Source organism: Octopus sinensis, linkage group LG11 (assembly GCF_006345805.1).
Source record: "Octopus sinensis linkage group LG11, ASM634580v1, whole genome shotgun sequence".
Taxonomy (NCBI): Eukaryota; Metazoa; Mollusca; class Cephalopoda; order Octopoda; family Octopodidae; genus Octopus; species Octopus sinensis.
Genome location: NC_043007.1, coordinates 63,646,058 through 63,662,134, shown reverse-complemented (window position 1 = coordinate 63,662,134; position 16,077 = coordinate 63,646,058). Strand labels below are relative to the sequence as shown.

The following is a 16,077-nucleotide window of genomic DNA, read 5'->3' as shown; positions in this document are numbered from 1 at the left end:
TATATATTAAATATATAAATATATATATATATATAAATATATATATATATAAAATAATATATATATATAAATATATATATAATTATATATATATAAATATTATATATATAAATATATATATTCAATATATAATATATATATATAAATATATATCTATATAAAACTATATATATATAAATTATATATATATATATATAAATATAATCATAATAAATATATATATAATATATAAATATATATACATATATATATAAATATATATAATATATATATATAATAAATTATATATAATATATATATATAAATATATATAAATATATAATATATAAAATATATATAAATATATATATTATATATAAATATAATATTAAATATATATATATATTATATAAATATTATATATAAATAATATATATCAATATATATATCTATATATAAATATATATATATATTATATAATAAATATATATATATAAATATATATAAAAATATATAATATATATATAAATATATATATATATATATATAATATATATATAATATATATATATAAAATATATAAATATATATATATAAATAATATATATATATAATATATAAATATATATATATATATATATCCATATAATAATAAAATATATATATTAAATATAAATATAATATAAATATATCTATATATATATATAAATATATATATATATTAAATATATACCTATATATATATATATAATATATAAATATAATATATATTAAATATATAAAATATATATTAATATATAAATATATATATATATTATATATAAATATATCATATATATATATAAGAATATCTATATAATATATAAATATATATATATATATATAATATATATATATAATATAATATATATATATATATATGATATATAATATATATATATTATATAAAAATATATATATATAAATATATATATATATATATATATATATATATAAATATATATATATATATAAATATATAATATATATATATAAATATAATATATATATCTATATATAAATATATATATATATTATATTATATATTATCTAATATATATATATATATATATATATAAAATAATTATATAATATATAAATATAAATATTATATTATATATATATATAAATATATATATATATAATATATATTATATATATATAAAATATATATATATATATATAATATATATAATAATATAATATATATATATAAATAATAATATATATATATATATAAATAAATATATATTATCATATATAAATATAATATATATAATATAATATATTTATATATATATAATATATATATATAAATATAATATATATATTATATATAAATAATATTATATATATATATATAAAATATCTATATATAAATATATATATATAAAATTATATTATATATATATATAAATATATATATCTAAAAATATATATATATAAATATAGATATATAAATATATAATATAAATATATATTATATTATATATATATAAATATATATATATATTATATATATATATATATATATATATATAATATATATATATATATATATATATATATATATATATATATATATAACAAACAAAGAAAATGGAATAATTTGCTATTATTTATTCTCCATTAAATGTGTTCCTTTGCTAATAGGAATTACAAAGGTTTACACATTATATAGATATATAAAGAATATCTAAGAGGAGAATAAATAATAACAAATTATTTCCATTTTCCAGTTTTGTTATTCAACAACACTGCAAATAATATTTCCATAATTCTCCATTTTAATGTGTTCAATTTACATACAACAGTAACTATGGATACATACTGATTATAATAATGGAATAAGCAGATACAGCTGGGATTTACCCTAACTACCTATATAAAATTATACATATACACACACACACAATGGACTTTTATCAGTTTCTGTCTACAAAAGCCATTCACAAAGCTTTAATTAGCCTGAGACTATAGTGGAAGACATTTGCCCGAGGTGCCACACACTGATATTGAACCTGAAACCATGTGGTTGGGAAGCAAGCTTCTTACCACACAGCCACACCTGCACCTATAATTAATCATGCATTATTTGTAGCCTTGAGATTTTAATGATGTAATTGTTTGTTTTTAGAATGATATTATAGGGTAGATGTGAGAGGCTGGAGCTGGCCAGTTTGCACATAAAATAGGTGGAATATTTGGGTCAAATCTGGCTGGTTTAAATGCTAAAGAGTTAAAGTAATATCATCATCTTTTCTTCTCCTCATACGTAATGCACCAATGTAAGAAAAAAGTTGCTTTTATTCAAATAGTAAAGGAAACTACTTCACACACCAATGGTTATTGTTGTTAACTCCAGGTTAGCCATGAGTAAGTAGACTTACAATGAAAAACATTCCAGCTATGACCATTCTAAGTTCATGTTATTGTTGCTGGTGGTTGTGTTGGTACTGAAGGTGTGTGTGTACATATGTTTGTGTATGTATATGTATGCATGTATTATGATTATAATTTCTCAAATTAACTCAGCCTTTGGGATAAGAAGAAAGCAAGATTTTTAAATCGTTAAAATTTATCCAAGTTTCTGAAAGAGTAAAATTACAGACATATTCTAGAATAAACAGTAATACTTTACAATTTCTGTAAGTGTGAAATTCCATAACTGGAGATATAACTGTAATGCAGCAGATGTTTTTATATACATACATATACACATTTTTACATATACAGTTGAGTAAACGAGTGCTAATTGAGCCAAGTGGAAGGAATCCACTGAAGAGGAAGACCAAAGAAAATATGGGAAGAAATGGTGAAAGATGATTCAATAGGTTGATCCTTAGAAACAGAATAAGAAAAGATTGCAGCAACGGGCAAGAGCCTGTACTAGAAGAAGACCTGCACAACCCATTTAAACATGAGAAGTAAAATGATGAACATTAAGAGACAATACTGTAGTTAACATTTATTAAATAAATATCAGTAAAACAAGAAAATATAATGGTAAAAAGATATAACATTACTTAAATATGGAGGATAAAAAGCTTACTGAACATGAATAGCATTGACTTTCCTATTCATGAATAATAATTCACTCCAGCTGATGTAATTCTTTTGTTATATTTCTAATTAGACCTAAATTTACATATACTAGTGTATTGACATAAGGGGGCTGTGTGGTAAGAAATTTGCATCCCAACTGCATAATTCCAGGTTTGATCCCACTACAAGGTATCTTGGACAAATGTCTTCTACTATAGACCTGGGCTAACCAAAGCCTTGTGAGTGTATTTGGTAGACAGAAGCTGAAAGCTCATTGTGTGTGTGTGTGCGTGCATTTGTGTTTGTCCTCCACCCAACCATTTGGTTATTGGTGTTGGTTTATTTACATCCCTGTAACTCAGTGGTTTGCCAAAGATACTAATGGAATAAGTATGAGGCTTTAAAAAATAAGTACTTGGATTTGTTCAAGTAAACCCTTCGAGATGGTGCCCCAGCTTGGCCACAGTCCAATGATTGAAACAAGTAAAAGATACCTAGTTGCTGCGACACAGATTACACAAACCTTCGATATGTATTCAGTTTAATGACTACCTTCAATCAACAGATCAGTATTCCAAATATATTCAACCTCTTTATAGTTGAGGCCTACACTGTGCACTCAGGATATGTTATGCTTTTTTAACTCTGCAGCCCCGCTGCTTTTGGACTGTTTGTTGTAGCAAACCTATTATTAAAGGCATTCCAACCATGACCATCCTGTCCATTTTCTAGGCACAATGTATTCAGAACCATATTATCTAACAAGTGCATTTTTCTCTAAGATGGTAGAAAGTCATTTCAGAGAGATTTGGATGCTATTTCCAGGATATTGAACAACCAAGTATAGGCCTCTTCGATTGTTCATTTGTATGATTAAGTTCTTGTGGTGATTACAAAGGATATGGGCAAAGTGAACTCAGACCAAGTAACAGCTGCTGTTCCTATACACTTGCTGTGCATCCCATTACTGTATTTAGAGCAAATGAAGTAATGAATGTTGTTACTATTTGTGTTTATATATGCTTTATATATCTTCCAGACTGAGTGGGAGCATAAAACAAAAACATATTGTAAAATTCAGTTGATCTATTTTGGGAAATGGGTGCCAAATCTGCTGGGAGTGTTAACTACAAAAGATTAGAGTTCTACACAAAAAGGAACGATTATCTCTAATCCGTTTAATGCTTTGGGGTATAGGGCTAAAAATCTATTTTAAAGTTGAAATAGTATCATAGCTTTGTGACTCATATTCAAACTGAAAGCAAGCCAGACGATCTTACTCAATAAGGCCTCATGGGCTTAAATTGGTTTTTGCTAGGTTAACTCTAAGGCCCTTTGATTCTAGACCTTGCTTCCATATTTGAAACTTCTTCTCTAGCTCTGGTAATGATTCATGACAGCAATATTTTGTCTGTCTGTGTCTGTATGTAAGTATATACACAAACACACATTTCTCAACAGGATTGTTAGAGTCACTTAGTTAACTTATTAAGATACATCATCATTATCACTGTCATTTAACATCTGCTTTCTATGCTGGCATGGGTTGGACAGTTTGACTGAGAACTGGCAAGCCAGGAGCTGCACCAGGCTATCTGATTTGGCAAGGTTTCTACAGTTGGATGCCCTTCCTAATGTCAACCACGCCAAGAGTATAGTGGGTGCTTTTTACATGCCATTGGCATGGGAGCCAGTCAGGCAGCACTAGCCACAATCAAATTGTGCTCTTTACATGTCATCAGCATGGGTGCCAGTTAGGCAGCACTGGTATCAACCATGCTCAAATGATACTTTTTACATGCCAGTGGCATGCATGCCAGTCAGGCAGTACTGGCATTAGCCAAACTATTAAGAATAAAAAAATTTATTTTCAAATGTGTTAACTTTATAAATTAATTAAATGTTTTTAATGATCATGTTGGGAAATTCATGTGTTTACCTCTTTACATATATATGTATCATTATACAGAGAAAACAAAGAATGAGGGAGAGAGAGAAGAGATGGGAAAAACAGAAAAAAAAGAGATTCATATTTTTTGTTCCAATATTATAATAAGCTACTTCTTAAAATGTCTACCTATCTTAACCATTTATCTATCATTGTCTTTACCTCAAGCTTTCACCCAATAACAAGTAATCTAGACAACCTACACAGGAACATCCAAGTTTCCTTCATTCTATCATTTCAGAAAATAGCGAAATGATTATTTTCTTACAGTCCTTTTTAGATTCCTCAACTGTTTCACAAATTTAGAGATTTACATCAGAAGATAGTAATGTGCTCCATGAAAGTGGATGATGTTAAAAACTTAAATGTATTTTGATCTATTAAATATTCCTTTTACTGTTTTACCTTTTCTTACTTAATTCTTCTGGCACATATAAAGCTATATTTCAATGAAGCAAAGTATTATGTATTCCAGGGTCATGCATTAAGTAATAATGCCAAAAAGTTCAAATTCATAAAAACATTCATTTGATAAAGAGAGAAAACTTTTTTTATTAGTCACCGTAATTAATCCTTTTAAAGGTAATAAAGTTGAAATAAGGTTAAAAAGAATGAAATTTCACTAAAAAGAATTTGTTTTTTGAATAGATGCTGAAAGAATAAATTCATTGACATATTTTTATGTATTGATTAAACCTAAATTTGACATATATATTTCTACTAGTTTTTAGTAGAGCTGTTGTATTTGACTACCACTTTGGAGCTATTTTTAACATTCCCAATGGCTTGTCCTACCCTTCAATGTTGAAAATTATTTGACATAAGTGTTTCTAGCTATATAGCTTTATAGTTTCTCTGTAAGCCAAATTTCCAACTTCAAGGTACTTTTACTAATATTAGTTATTGGCGATCAATACCAACCACTAATATTGGTTATTTGCATTTTTTTTCCGATTCATGAAGCAGGCCTCTCTCAGAATAGAATTATTTATTACCAACCAATTGTAAGTGTATTTACTTACGGTTTTAATTCTTTGCAACTATTGTTTAGGAATTTTAAATTTACCATCGAAAGTAAGGACTTTTTCTCGCTAATCTTTTCACTATATGTAAATGTACAGTATGCTAGCCATTTCTCAATAATATTTTAATACATATCTTTCATGTATCATTTAGATTTGTTGTTAACTGTTATGTAAATATTTATCTGAGGTTAAATGTATTGAATCATTTTCTTTTGCTGCAGTGTTGCTGGATCTTTTTGAAGTTGTTTGTAGAGTTCTTTTGTCATAGCCTAATTGAGCTGCTTTTTTCCTGTTTCAAGTAAATATAATATTTTGATTATGTTATAATGTGGATCCTTGTCCACTTGTATGTTGTTGTTGGCACTGTAATATTCTTGTGCCACTATTATGTTGTGGCAGTTTTCCGCATTCTATTATCTTTGATTCATCTACCATGCTATTGCTGATAGCTCTTCAAGACAATGACTTTCAAATGTCTACCTTGATGGTAACTCGAACTCGTATATACCATGTAACTGACTCCAACTGAGAACTTATACAACAATTCTACTACTATTGACCTCCTACAACGACTGATTATCTGACTTTATAGTGGCTGAATCATACCACTTTGTCACGTGAGAAGGGGAGTACCATTTTCATTACATTTCCCTTTATAGGTTTTTTTTTTTCCTTTGGGAAGTAAGTAATTTTATTTTACTTTATTCACCCTTCTTCCCTTTTTATGGTTTTCTTTTTTCCAACTTAATATATTTTCTAGTCGAGAGATTACTGTAATAGTTTTTTTAGAAATTGTTTTAATAATACTCATATGTCATTCAGTAATGAAAACTAGATTGAACTCCCCAAGTTTATGGATTTATTAACAATAATAAAATTAAAATAGGGTTAAAATCTGTCAATAAAGTTGAAAAATAGGGATAAAACGTAATGAAAATATAAGTAAAATCAAGTAATTTTTAAGGTTAAAAAAATTGCCCTAATAATTTCTTATATTGGGACAAGGCTCCAGAATTATATGGAGAGATATAATTGAGTGAATCGAATGCTAACATACCATGGTTATTTATAAATCAACAACTGATGAATGTGATCTTGCAATGTAAAGAGATTATGCCTTCAATAACTTTCAGACAATTTATCTACCTAATAAATAATATTAGTAACAGCAGCAGCAGTCCATCTATAGTGAGATAGTATAGTTCCAAAGGCAATAGACTTCTGAAAGGTCTGTCTACTAAACAAATCAACTTTATTAACAATCCCGTTTTCCCCATTTTCATCTCTCAACTGAAAGAAAGGTATACATTTTACAATGCAACCTTTTAAAAATTTGAACATATCTCTCAGATCCTTAGTAACACTTGAGTGGATCCAATGTGGAAACCACTGATATAGTTACATAATTGAAACACAAAACCATAATATTTATAATTGTGGAAGGATACAAACTCGGTATGAAAAGAAACAACTACACGAATAATTACAAAAATATATAAATGTAATATATACTATGAATATATTAAAATGAACACAATATCTGGTATGATAAAATGGCTCGGTGACAAAAACAATTTCTTGCATCTTTCTGTTTGTTCAGAAAAATTACAAAAAATAGTTGTAATATGGCCAGGGGTCACTATACTGACCCCTGACCTAATTGCCCTTATAAGTAACGCTAGTGAGTTAAAAAAAACAAAAAAAACTCTTGTGCGAGATGCACTTTGGCTGAGAACACACAAATGCAATTTGAACATCAATTATTTTTATTATTCACGACTAACACCAGTATTTCAAACACCACCATCGCTCAATCACCCAGTATAAGAGCCTGGAAGAAGGGCAGAACTAGTAAGGTTGTAATCATTAAAATCTAAGAATCAGTCAGCCCCAAACCCTCCTTTTTTTTTTAAATAGTGATCACTGTTGAGTTGAGGCATAAGCTTGAAGGCACAGTTCTTGGGGTCTTATGTTACTGGATATTGGATGGTTTCCATGTTGAAGCTCCTAGGAGCTTGTTCACAGGTCCTTTTCCACTAGTACAATTAATTTGTTATGTGTGGTACAACACTTGGACAGTTGTAGCTAATAGTAATAGACAGGGTCAAATTTTGCAGGAAGCTCCCTCCAGTGTGCGTCAAGGCATGGACTGATGGAGCTGTGACCACACTGTTTGGCAGACTGTTCCAGGTGGCAGTCACACGCTGTACAAAAAAGCAGCTTCTAATGTTGAGCTTGCAGTGTGATCTTTCCAATTTCAGGCTGTGTCCTCTCGTATTTCTGCCTTGGAAGTAGTTGAATTGGGGGCGGTTGGTCAGGTACAGGTCATGCATATATTTATACATGTTGATCATATCCCCCTGAGACAGCGATGTTTGAGACCAGGCAGGTTTAGTGCAGCCAAGCACTCTGGGTGTGGCTTTTCTTTCAAGGATGCAATGAGTTTGGTGGCACACCGCTGAACATCCTCCAACTCGCAACACATTGCCTTATGCCAGGGTTGCCAAACTGTGTGTCCATATTCAAGAATCAAGCGAAGTAGAGACTTGTACAGCTGGACGAAGACAACAGGGGTAATGAAGTCAAATGATCATTAGATGACTCCAAGGATTCAATTTGCTTTTTTTATGTGGTTCCTGAAGGTCAGCCCATTGTCAATCAAGACACCAAGGTTTCCCACGACCTCACTTTTTGCTAGCTCCACCACAGTCCGTTTTCCCTGTGCAACCTGGCCTCTCATGAAGTATTTCCTGTCCGTCTTCAGGTTCCCCACTCTCAAGATGGAACACTTCTCAGAATGGAACTGCATTTGCCAGTTCACCAAACACTTGTGAAGGCGATCAGGTCATCTTGCAGCATTGCCATGGTCACATCAACGTCATTCCTTGCAAAGATCTTTGTGTCATCAGTAAATAACCTGACATGGTTCTGGACATGCCGAGGCAAATCGTTTATATACATGAGAAACAGTACTGGGCCAATGACACTGCCTTGTGGAATGCCACTTGTCACCTCTCCACTCTCTGACTTCATGCCGTTGACACAGACTTGTTATGACCAGTAGCTCAAGAAATCCTAGATCCACTGAAGGACATTTCCCTTGATACCATGAGCTTCTACTTCGGTTACAAGCCTACGATGTGGGACGTCGAACACTTTCATGTAATTCATGTAGATCACATTGACTCCTCCCCCTACATCTAAGGTCTCTGTCAAGATGTTAAGAATGTCAAGCAGTTGTGTCACACATTATCTCTCCTTTGTGAACCCATGCTGTTCTTGGTTGATGATGTCGTTTCGCCACAGGTGTTCAATGATGTGCTCACAAACAAGCACCTCCATCACCTTGCACAATATGCAGATCAAGCTTACTGGCCTGTAATTGTTGACTGCAAAACGGCTCCCTTTCTTGAATATGGGGATGACGTTAGCAGTTCTCCACTCGTCTGGGATTTTGCTTGTCTCCATTGATTTTCTGTAGACAATTGTGATTGGCAGAGCAAGTACATCCAGAAGTACACAAAATGTGTTGGTTTTGGCAAATCACTGTTCAAGGCAATCAGAGCAGAAGCAAACCAAAGGGAACAGGAATCTGACCTCCATTGGTATTGTTCCAAACTGTGCAACAAGCAAGCCAGAAAGTTCCTCCTTAGATTTGACATAATGGAGGATAGAATGGACTCTCTTGAGAGTGAAATGAAGGAAACGAAGAACAGACTTCAAAAGATTGAAGCGGGAGAATTCCCACCCAAGATGGCAGAAGCAGTGAAGACATTATCAGTGGTAGGATTTGCAGCAAAATCAAACATCGGGAGCAGAAATTAGTAAAAATGACATTGAGAAATTGATGAAGGAGAAAGCTAGAGAGCAAAGAAAGGAGTCAGAAGACAGAGCACGAAGGAGCAAAAATTTGGTCATATTTGGACTGGATGAACCAACTATGGAAGATAAAGAGAAAAGAAAACAGGAAGATGGTGGCATTGTAAAGAGGTTCATGAAAGAGACTGACTGCTTGGATAGCCTGCACGACCCAAAAGATGTCCGCAGACTTGGAAACCTCGTAGTAGCAAAAACAAAAGCAAAGAATCCTAGACCACAGAGGCTTTCGCTCTTCAACCAATACTACAGGGGTGAAGTTCTCCAAGCTTTCTGGAAAGTTAAGAAAGCAGCAAAAAAAAAAAAAACAACAAAAGATGAAGAGGATGAATCCAAGCTGATCAGAAATGTCAGTGCGAGAAAAGACATCACACCCTCAGAGAGGAGAGAGGGAGAAGCACTCTTCAAGGATCTCAAAGAGAAACAAGATCAGGTCAAGCAGCCGGAGGACGACACAACGAAGCGGGTGCGCAGAAATGGCAAAGTGGTGAACATCGGGAAATATAGAAAGCTACCACGAGAGGAGGAGGGCAATTAGGCAGAATAAACGATCTATGTATGCTGTGGTTTTCTGTCAATAAATACTACACGGCACCAGCGCATTGCTTTGCTAGGAGGGGGAGGGGGATTTTCGATTTCGCAAAAATCTCATCATTCAGGACCAATTTCCAAATAGATTGACAAGATTTTGTTCGATTACAAGATACTCATAATTTTTTTTTTCATCTATGTAACTAATATGTAAATGCATTCGTAAACTAAGAAAATAATTATAAAGTTTAGAGGCGATTAAAAGGATTCACGCTTGAATAAGTACCCCCAATAAGATACAAATAAATAGTAAGGGCCTGCACAGCCCTAATCAGCCTAAACTGCACTGTTTAGATTAGTTTATCTCTGAAGGCGACACCAAGCTTCAGCAATATAAAGGATACTGTAAAATTCACGTCTTGCACGTTATTATTTAGCTCCAGTCCAGCCCTGGTGAAGCAGACTAATATCAAAGGTGTTCCAGCCATGATCACTCTGCCTTTTTTTTGCAGTTTATGGCTATACCCCTCATTATGTCCTTGCTTGATTTATGGTAGTAGAGTGTAATCAGATGGCCGGTCGAATAACTACGTAAAAGTCACTGGGTTAGATGGAGAGGTGTTAGATGAAGAGGTGTTCAAGGTGAAAACCTCGACTTTAACTATCTCGGTCACAAAAACAAACTCATTAATATTACATACACGTCACACATATATATATAAATGAAAGAATTGTTACAATAAACAAAAACTAAGGTCTTCATGTTGCTTAGTGCTTTGTTTAAATGTCAGCGGCGTTGACCACTTAACCTTTTCTTTGTTTTGTAAATGGTAAGTTGTCAGCCGAGGTCATTAAATTAATTCTATAGCTCCCTTTGTCCCATACAAAAAACATTTTTCTTCACACATAAACCATCAATAGAGAGCAGTTTCCTTAGCTATGAGAAACTTGTTTACATTCGTATAAATAATAATACTTACAGGTGAAACACTAATATGGCGTGACGCTTGTAAAGGTACTTTAACATTCTGGTATTTCGACAATCTGAAACAAGTCTGAAGGAATTTTCTGCCAAAGTAGCTAGTCATGATGGAAGCGTTCAATGTATCCTTATTTTTCCCCCTGAGGTGTTTTACTTTCTTCGCTGTTTCTCAATGCTGCTTTACAAAAACAAAACAACAACATCTACAGGACGAGATCATTTACAGTACACTAAATATGTACAGAACTGTGTGTTTCATAGAATATGTGTAGCTATGACGTTTTACACTAGTTATACAATAAATTTGTGTGTGTGCAAATTTAAGCAAAATTCGTGATGTAGTACTCATACGCATACAGATTCTGACTGGAAAAGAAATTCGGCATCATAGTTGGGGAAAAAAGAAAAGAAAAAAAAAAGAGATGAAAAATATTGTATTTCTGCGGCATGGGAAATTGTTATAGAGAGTACTTTCTCCAGGGTTGAGTTGCTATTGAAGAAAAAGAAAACGAACCTATTCGTTCTCGAAGAGAGATGGTTGTTTTGTTTTATCGAAGGAAAAGAAGGATTGCCCGCGCGTGGTTTGGTAAACTGTTTCAGGGGCAACCGTAACCAGGATTTATTTTCACAGCGAACCACAGTTCCATGCTTCTATTATCCTTCGCAGTTTGCTGGCGGTCAATGCCTTCCTTAAAAGAGAATTTCTGATCCAAACGAACACTTGAAAACAGGATTCTTGCCCCATTCGTTCCTTGCCTTTAAGAAGGATTTGCCTTGAACGTGTATATATATATATATATATAGATAGTATACACACCCTGACTCAAACGTTACAAATATACATGCTGATGTACATATATATAAGCAGGGAAAATAATTTTGCTGTGTTCTTTAATTTATACTTCTTCCTTTTTGGTGTATCTTACTTAAAGATATTCTTTTGATATTTCCTTCTTTGGTTCTGTAATATTAACGGAGGTTGTTGTCATTGGAAGCGAATTGCAAAACAGATAACCATTATTATTACTATATTACTATTAAGGCAACTTACTTGAAAAATCTCTGTTATTATTTTTTTCGTTTCCTTCTTTACAAACTTTATTGCATTTCATCTCACTAACGAAATATTTTTAATATCGAAAGAATTAGAATTTTAAAAAAAACCACCTTTTTGTGTAAAAGAACCCCGAAAGACGACGAACTTCCTGGTTTGACTCTTGTTCCAAATACTATTGCTTTATTCAATGCATGGATTTCACTTTAACAAAACCATTCTAGTCAATTATATATCGGAACAATGTTTAGAATATGAGTACCTCCAATCTATTTGTACACGTGTGAGTACACACATTTATTTGTATGTAAGTTCTCAACTTCAAAAGCTATATACATATGTATAATTCCAATATATATCATTATATGTGGGTGTGTAGATAACATACGAATGTGTATGTAGAATAACTAGCCCATTGGTCTGAAAACCTGTCTTCAAAGTACTATTTGCTTGGATCCTTTGTCTGAATTAGCTAAACTATGGCTCAGGAACCTGTCGTCCTGAACGTTTACGATATGGTAAGTAATCAATAGTTTATTATTTAGCAAAAACTAAGTTTCTATTTTATTGTTACATATTTCCTTTCATTTTAGTTCTCCTTTTTCCATTGCTCTGTTCCATATGTGTTTTTATCGGAAATAAAGAGAGATTGAGCATAGATAGTTGTGCGGAGAGAATTAAGAGTTAAGCGAGTTTTATAATCTTTTTCCCTATTCGCTTACAATGTTATGTTTTGTACTTCTTCCCAACTATGTATCTCTTTCGTAACAACCACCTTGCTGTTATTTATTCGCAATTTCCAGCAAAGTTTCTTCTCCATCATAAATTTAGGAATTAAGTTGTCTAATTACATCTATTATTAGTATTTATGTGTGTGTGTATATATATATATATATATATAACAATTTTCTAAGAAGGTTCGGATGGAAGGGTTAACTAGATTATTCTTGAATGTATGCCTCCATTGACGGGGGAGTTGGGAAGAATATAGATATCCCAACATACAAGCACTGTTCGTGTATCTAAAAACTACTTGAAACTCTTGTCAGCTGTCGTCCTTTCCGGACTATGAACCATTCGTAACTCATTTGTTTCATGTTCTTTCCACCCCCCACTTTTTTTTAATAACAAATCTCCCATTTTCAGTATTAGCTTAGTTTTACCTCCTTTTATGCCTGATTCTGAATTTGGCAATCTTTACATGGATATTGAAAAATGCTACTACCATATGCGTATCTTTAGTGTGTGTGTCTATGCGCGCGCACGTGTGTATATGTGTGTGTGTGTGTATTTATACGTTTGTATAAATATATAAGTACACTTGTGTGTGCGTGAGAATATATGTAATTATGTTTATGTGCGTGTGTCTAATGTATATATAATGTATGAATATAACTTTGTGTGTATGCACGTATATAAATATACGTGTGTATATATGTGCATGTGGACATATTTATATATACATATATGCTCGTGTATATGCATGTACATGCACGTATTTATGCATGTATATGCACGTATCCATGCGTGCATATATGCATACATATGCTTATATATATACTTATGCTTATGTGTGTGTGTATACATATACTTGTGCCTAATAATGTATGTATATAGATGTGTAACACGTACATGTATCTGTATGTATATGTCTTTATATATGTATATGTACGTGTATATATATATATATATATGCATGCATGTGTGTGTGTATGGATATGTATGTGCATGTATATATGTGTATATATACGTATGTGGGTATATACATGTATATGTATGTAAGTATATACGTGTATATGTGTTTATATACACATGATGTATGTATGTGCATATATACATGTATATGTATGTGTGTACATATATGTATGTCTGTATGAGTATATACGTGTATATATGAGTATATACATGTATATATATATATATATATATATGTACGAGTATATACGTGTATATGTATGTATGTGTGTACATATATGTATGTCTGTATGAGTATATACGTGTATATATGAGTATATATATATATATATGTACGAGTATATACGTGTATATGTATGTATGTGTGTATATACATATGTGTGTACATACATGAATATGTGAGTATATATGTGTATATGTATGTGAGTATATAGATGTATATATATAAGTATATACATGTATATATATGTGAGTATATAAGTGTATATGTATGTATCTGTATGTGTGTGCATGTATCTGTATGTATGTGTGAATATGGATGTGTCTGTGTATGTGTGTATATATACATGCATCTGTATATTTATGTGTATATACATGCATCTGTATATTTGTGTATATATACATGTACATGTGTGTGTACACATGTACATGTATGCACACACATACATGTATATACACACAAATATACAGATGCATGTATATATATATTATATATGTTTGTGTATGTTTGTGTGCTTTTGTGTATGTATGTGTATATTTGTGTGTATACATGTGTATGTTTGTGCCTGTGTGTATCTATGTATATATATGTGTACATGTATATAAGTGTATATATATGTGTATGTATATGTGTGCATATATATATATGTGTGTGTATGTGTATATATATGTGTGTATATGTATATACATATGTGTCTATATATGTATATATATTCTTTCATTTGTTTCAGTCATTTGACTGTGGCCATGCAAGAGCACTGCCTTTAGTTGAGCAAATCGACCCCAGGACTTATTCTTTGTAAGCCTAGTACATATTCTATCGCTCTCTTTTGCCGAACCGATAAATTATGGGGACATAAACACGCCAGCATCGGTTGTCAAGCGATGTTGGGGGGACAAGCACCGAAACACAAACATATACAAAGACATACATATATGTGAGTGTGGTGGGTGATTTTTACGTGCCACCGGCACAGGTGCCAGTCGGGGCTGGCAAACGGCCACGGTCAGATGGTAATTTTTACGTGCCACCGGCACAGGTTCCAGACGGGGCTGGCAAACGGCCACGGTCAGATGGTGCTTTTTTGTGCCACCGGCATAGGTGCCAGATGGGGCTGGCAAATGGCCACAGTCGGATGGTTCTTTTTACGTGCCACCGGCACGGGGGCCAGGCGAGGCTGGCAATGGCCACGATCGGATGGTTCTTTTTACGTGCCACCGGTACGGGAGCCAGGCAAGGCTGGCAACGGCCATTATCGGATGGTGCTTTTTACGTGCCACCGGCACGGAGGCCCGTTGGGGCACTGCTGGCAATGACCACGTTCGGATGGTTTGCTTACGTGCCACTGGCACTGGTATCACAGCTACAACTTCCATTGATGTTGATCGATTTCGATTTTGATTCTGATTTTCACTTGCCTCAACAGGTCTTCACAAGTAGAGTGTTGTGTCCCAAGAAGGAAAGGTATACATAAGTGGACTGGCTACATCCCAGGTAGAGGCCATGGGTTATGGTCTCACTTGATCTGCCGGGTCTTCTCATGCACAGCATACTTCCATAGGTCTCGGTCTCTAGTCATTTCCTCGGTGAGACCTAAAGTTCGATGGTCGTGCTTCACCACCTCGTCCCAGATTTTCCTGGGTCTACCTCTTCCACAGGTTCCCTCAACCGCTAGGGTGTGGC

General features: G+C 32.5%; 2 protein-coding genes across 2 annotated transcripts in view; one reads left to right on the top strand and one right to left on the bottom strand.

Annotated features, from left to right (window-relative positions):
• Positions 1 to 11,557, bottom strand: part of LOC115217070 (2-oxoisovalerate dehydrogenase subunit alpha, mitochondrial) — a 33,837-nt gene extending 22,280 nt beyond the window's left edge. Inside the window, exon 1 of the mRNA XM_029786658.2 lies at positions 11,424 to 11,557. Coding sequence (XP_029642518.1) covers positions 11,424 to 11,531 — 108 coding nt within the window. The 5' untranslated portion in view covers positions 11,532 to 11,557. The remainder of the gene's footprint in view (positions 1 to 11,423) is intronic.
• A 302-nt stretch (positions 11,558 to 11,859) lies between these two features.
• Positions 11,860 to 16,077, top strand: part of LOC115217071 (deubiquitinase DESI2-like) — a 62,064-nt gene continuing 57,846 nt past the window's right edge. The window contains exon 1 of the mRNA XM_029786659.2: positions 11,860 to 12,997. Within this exon, the coding sequence (XP_029642519.1) occupies positions 12,959 to 12,997 (39 nt within the window). The 5' untranslated portion in view covers positions 11,860 to 12,958. The remainder of the gene's footprint in view (positions 12,998 to 16,077) is intronic.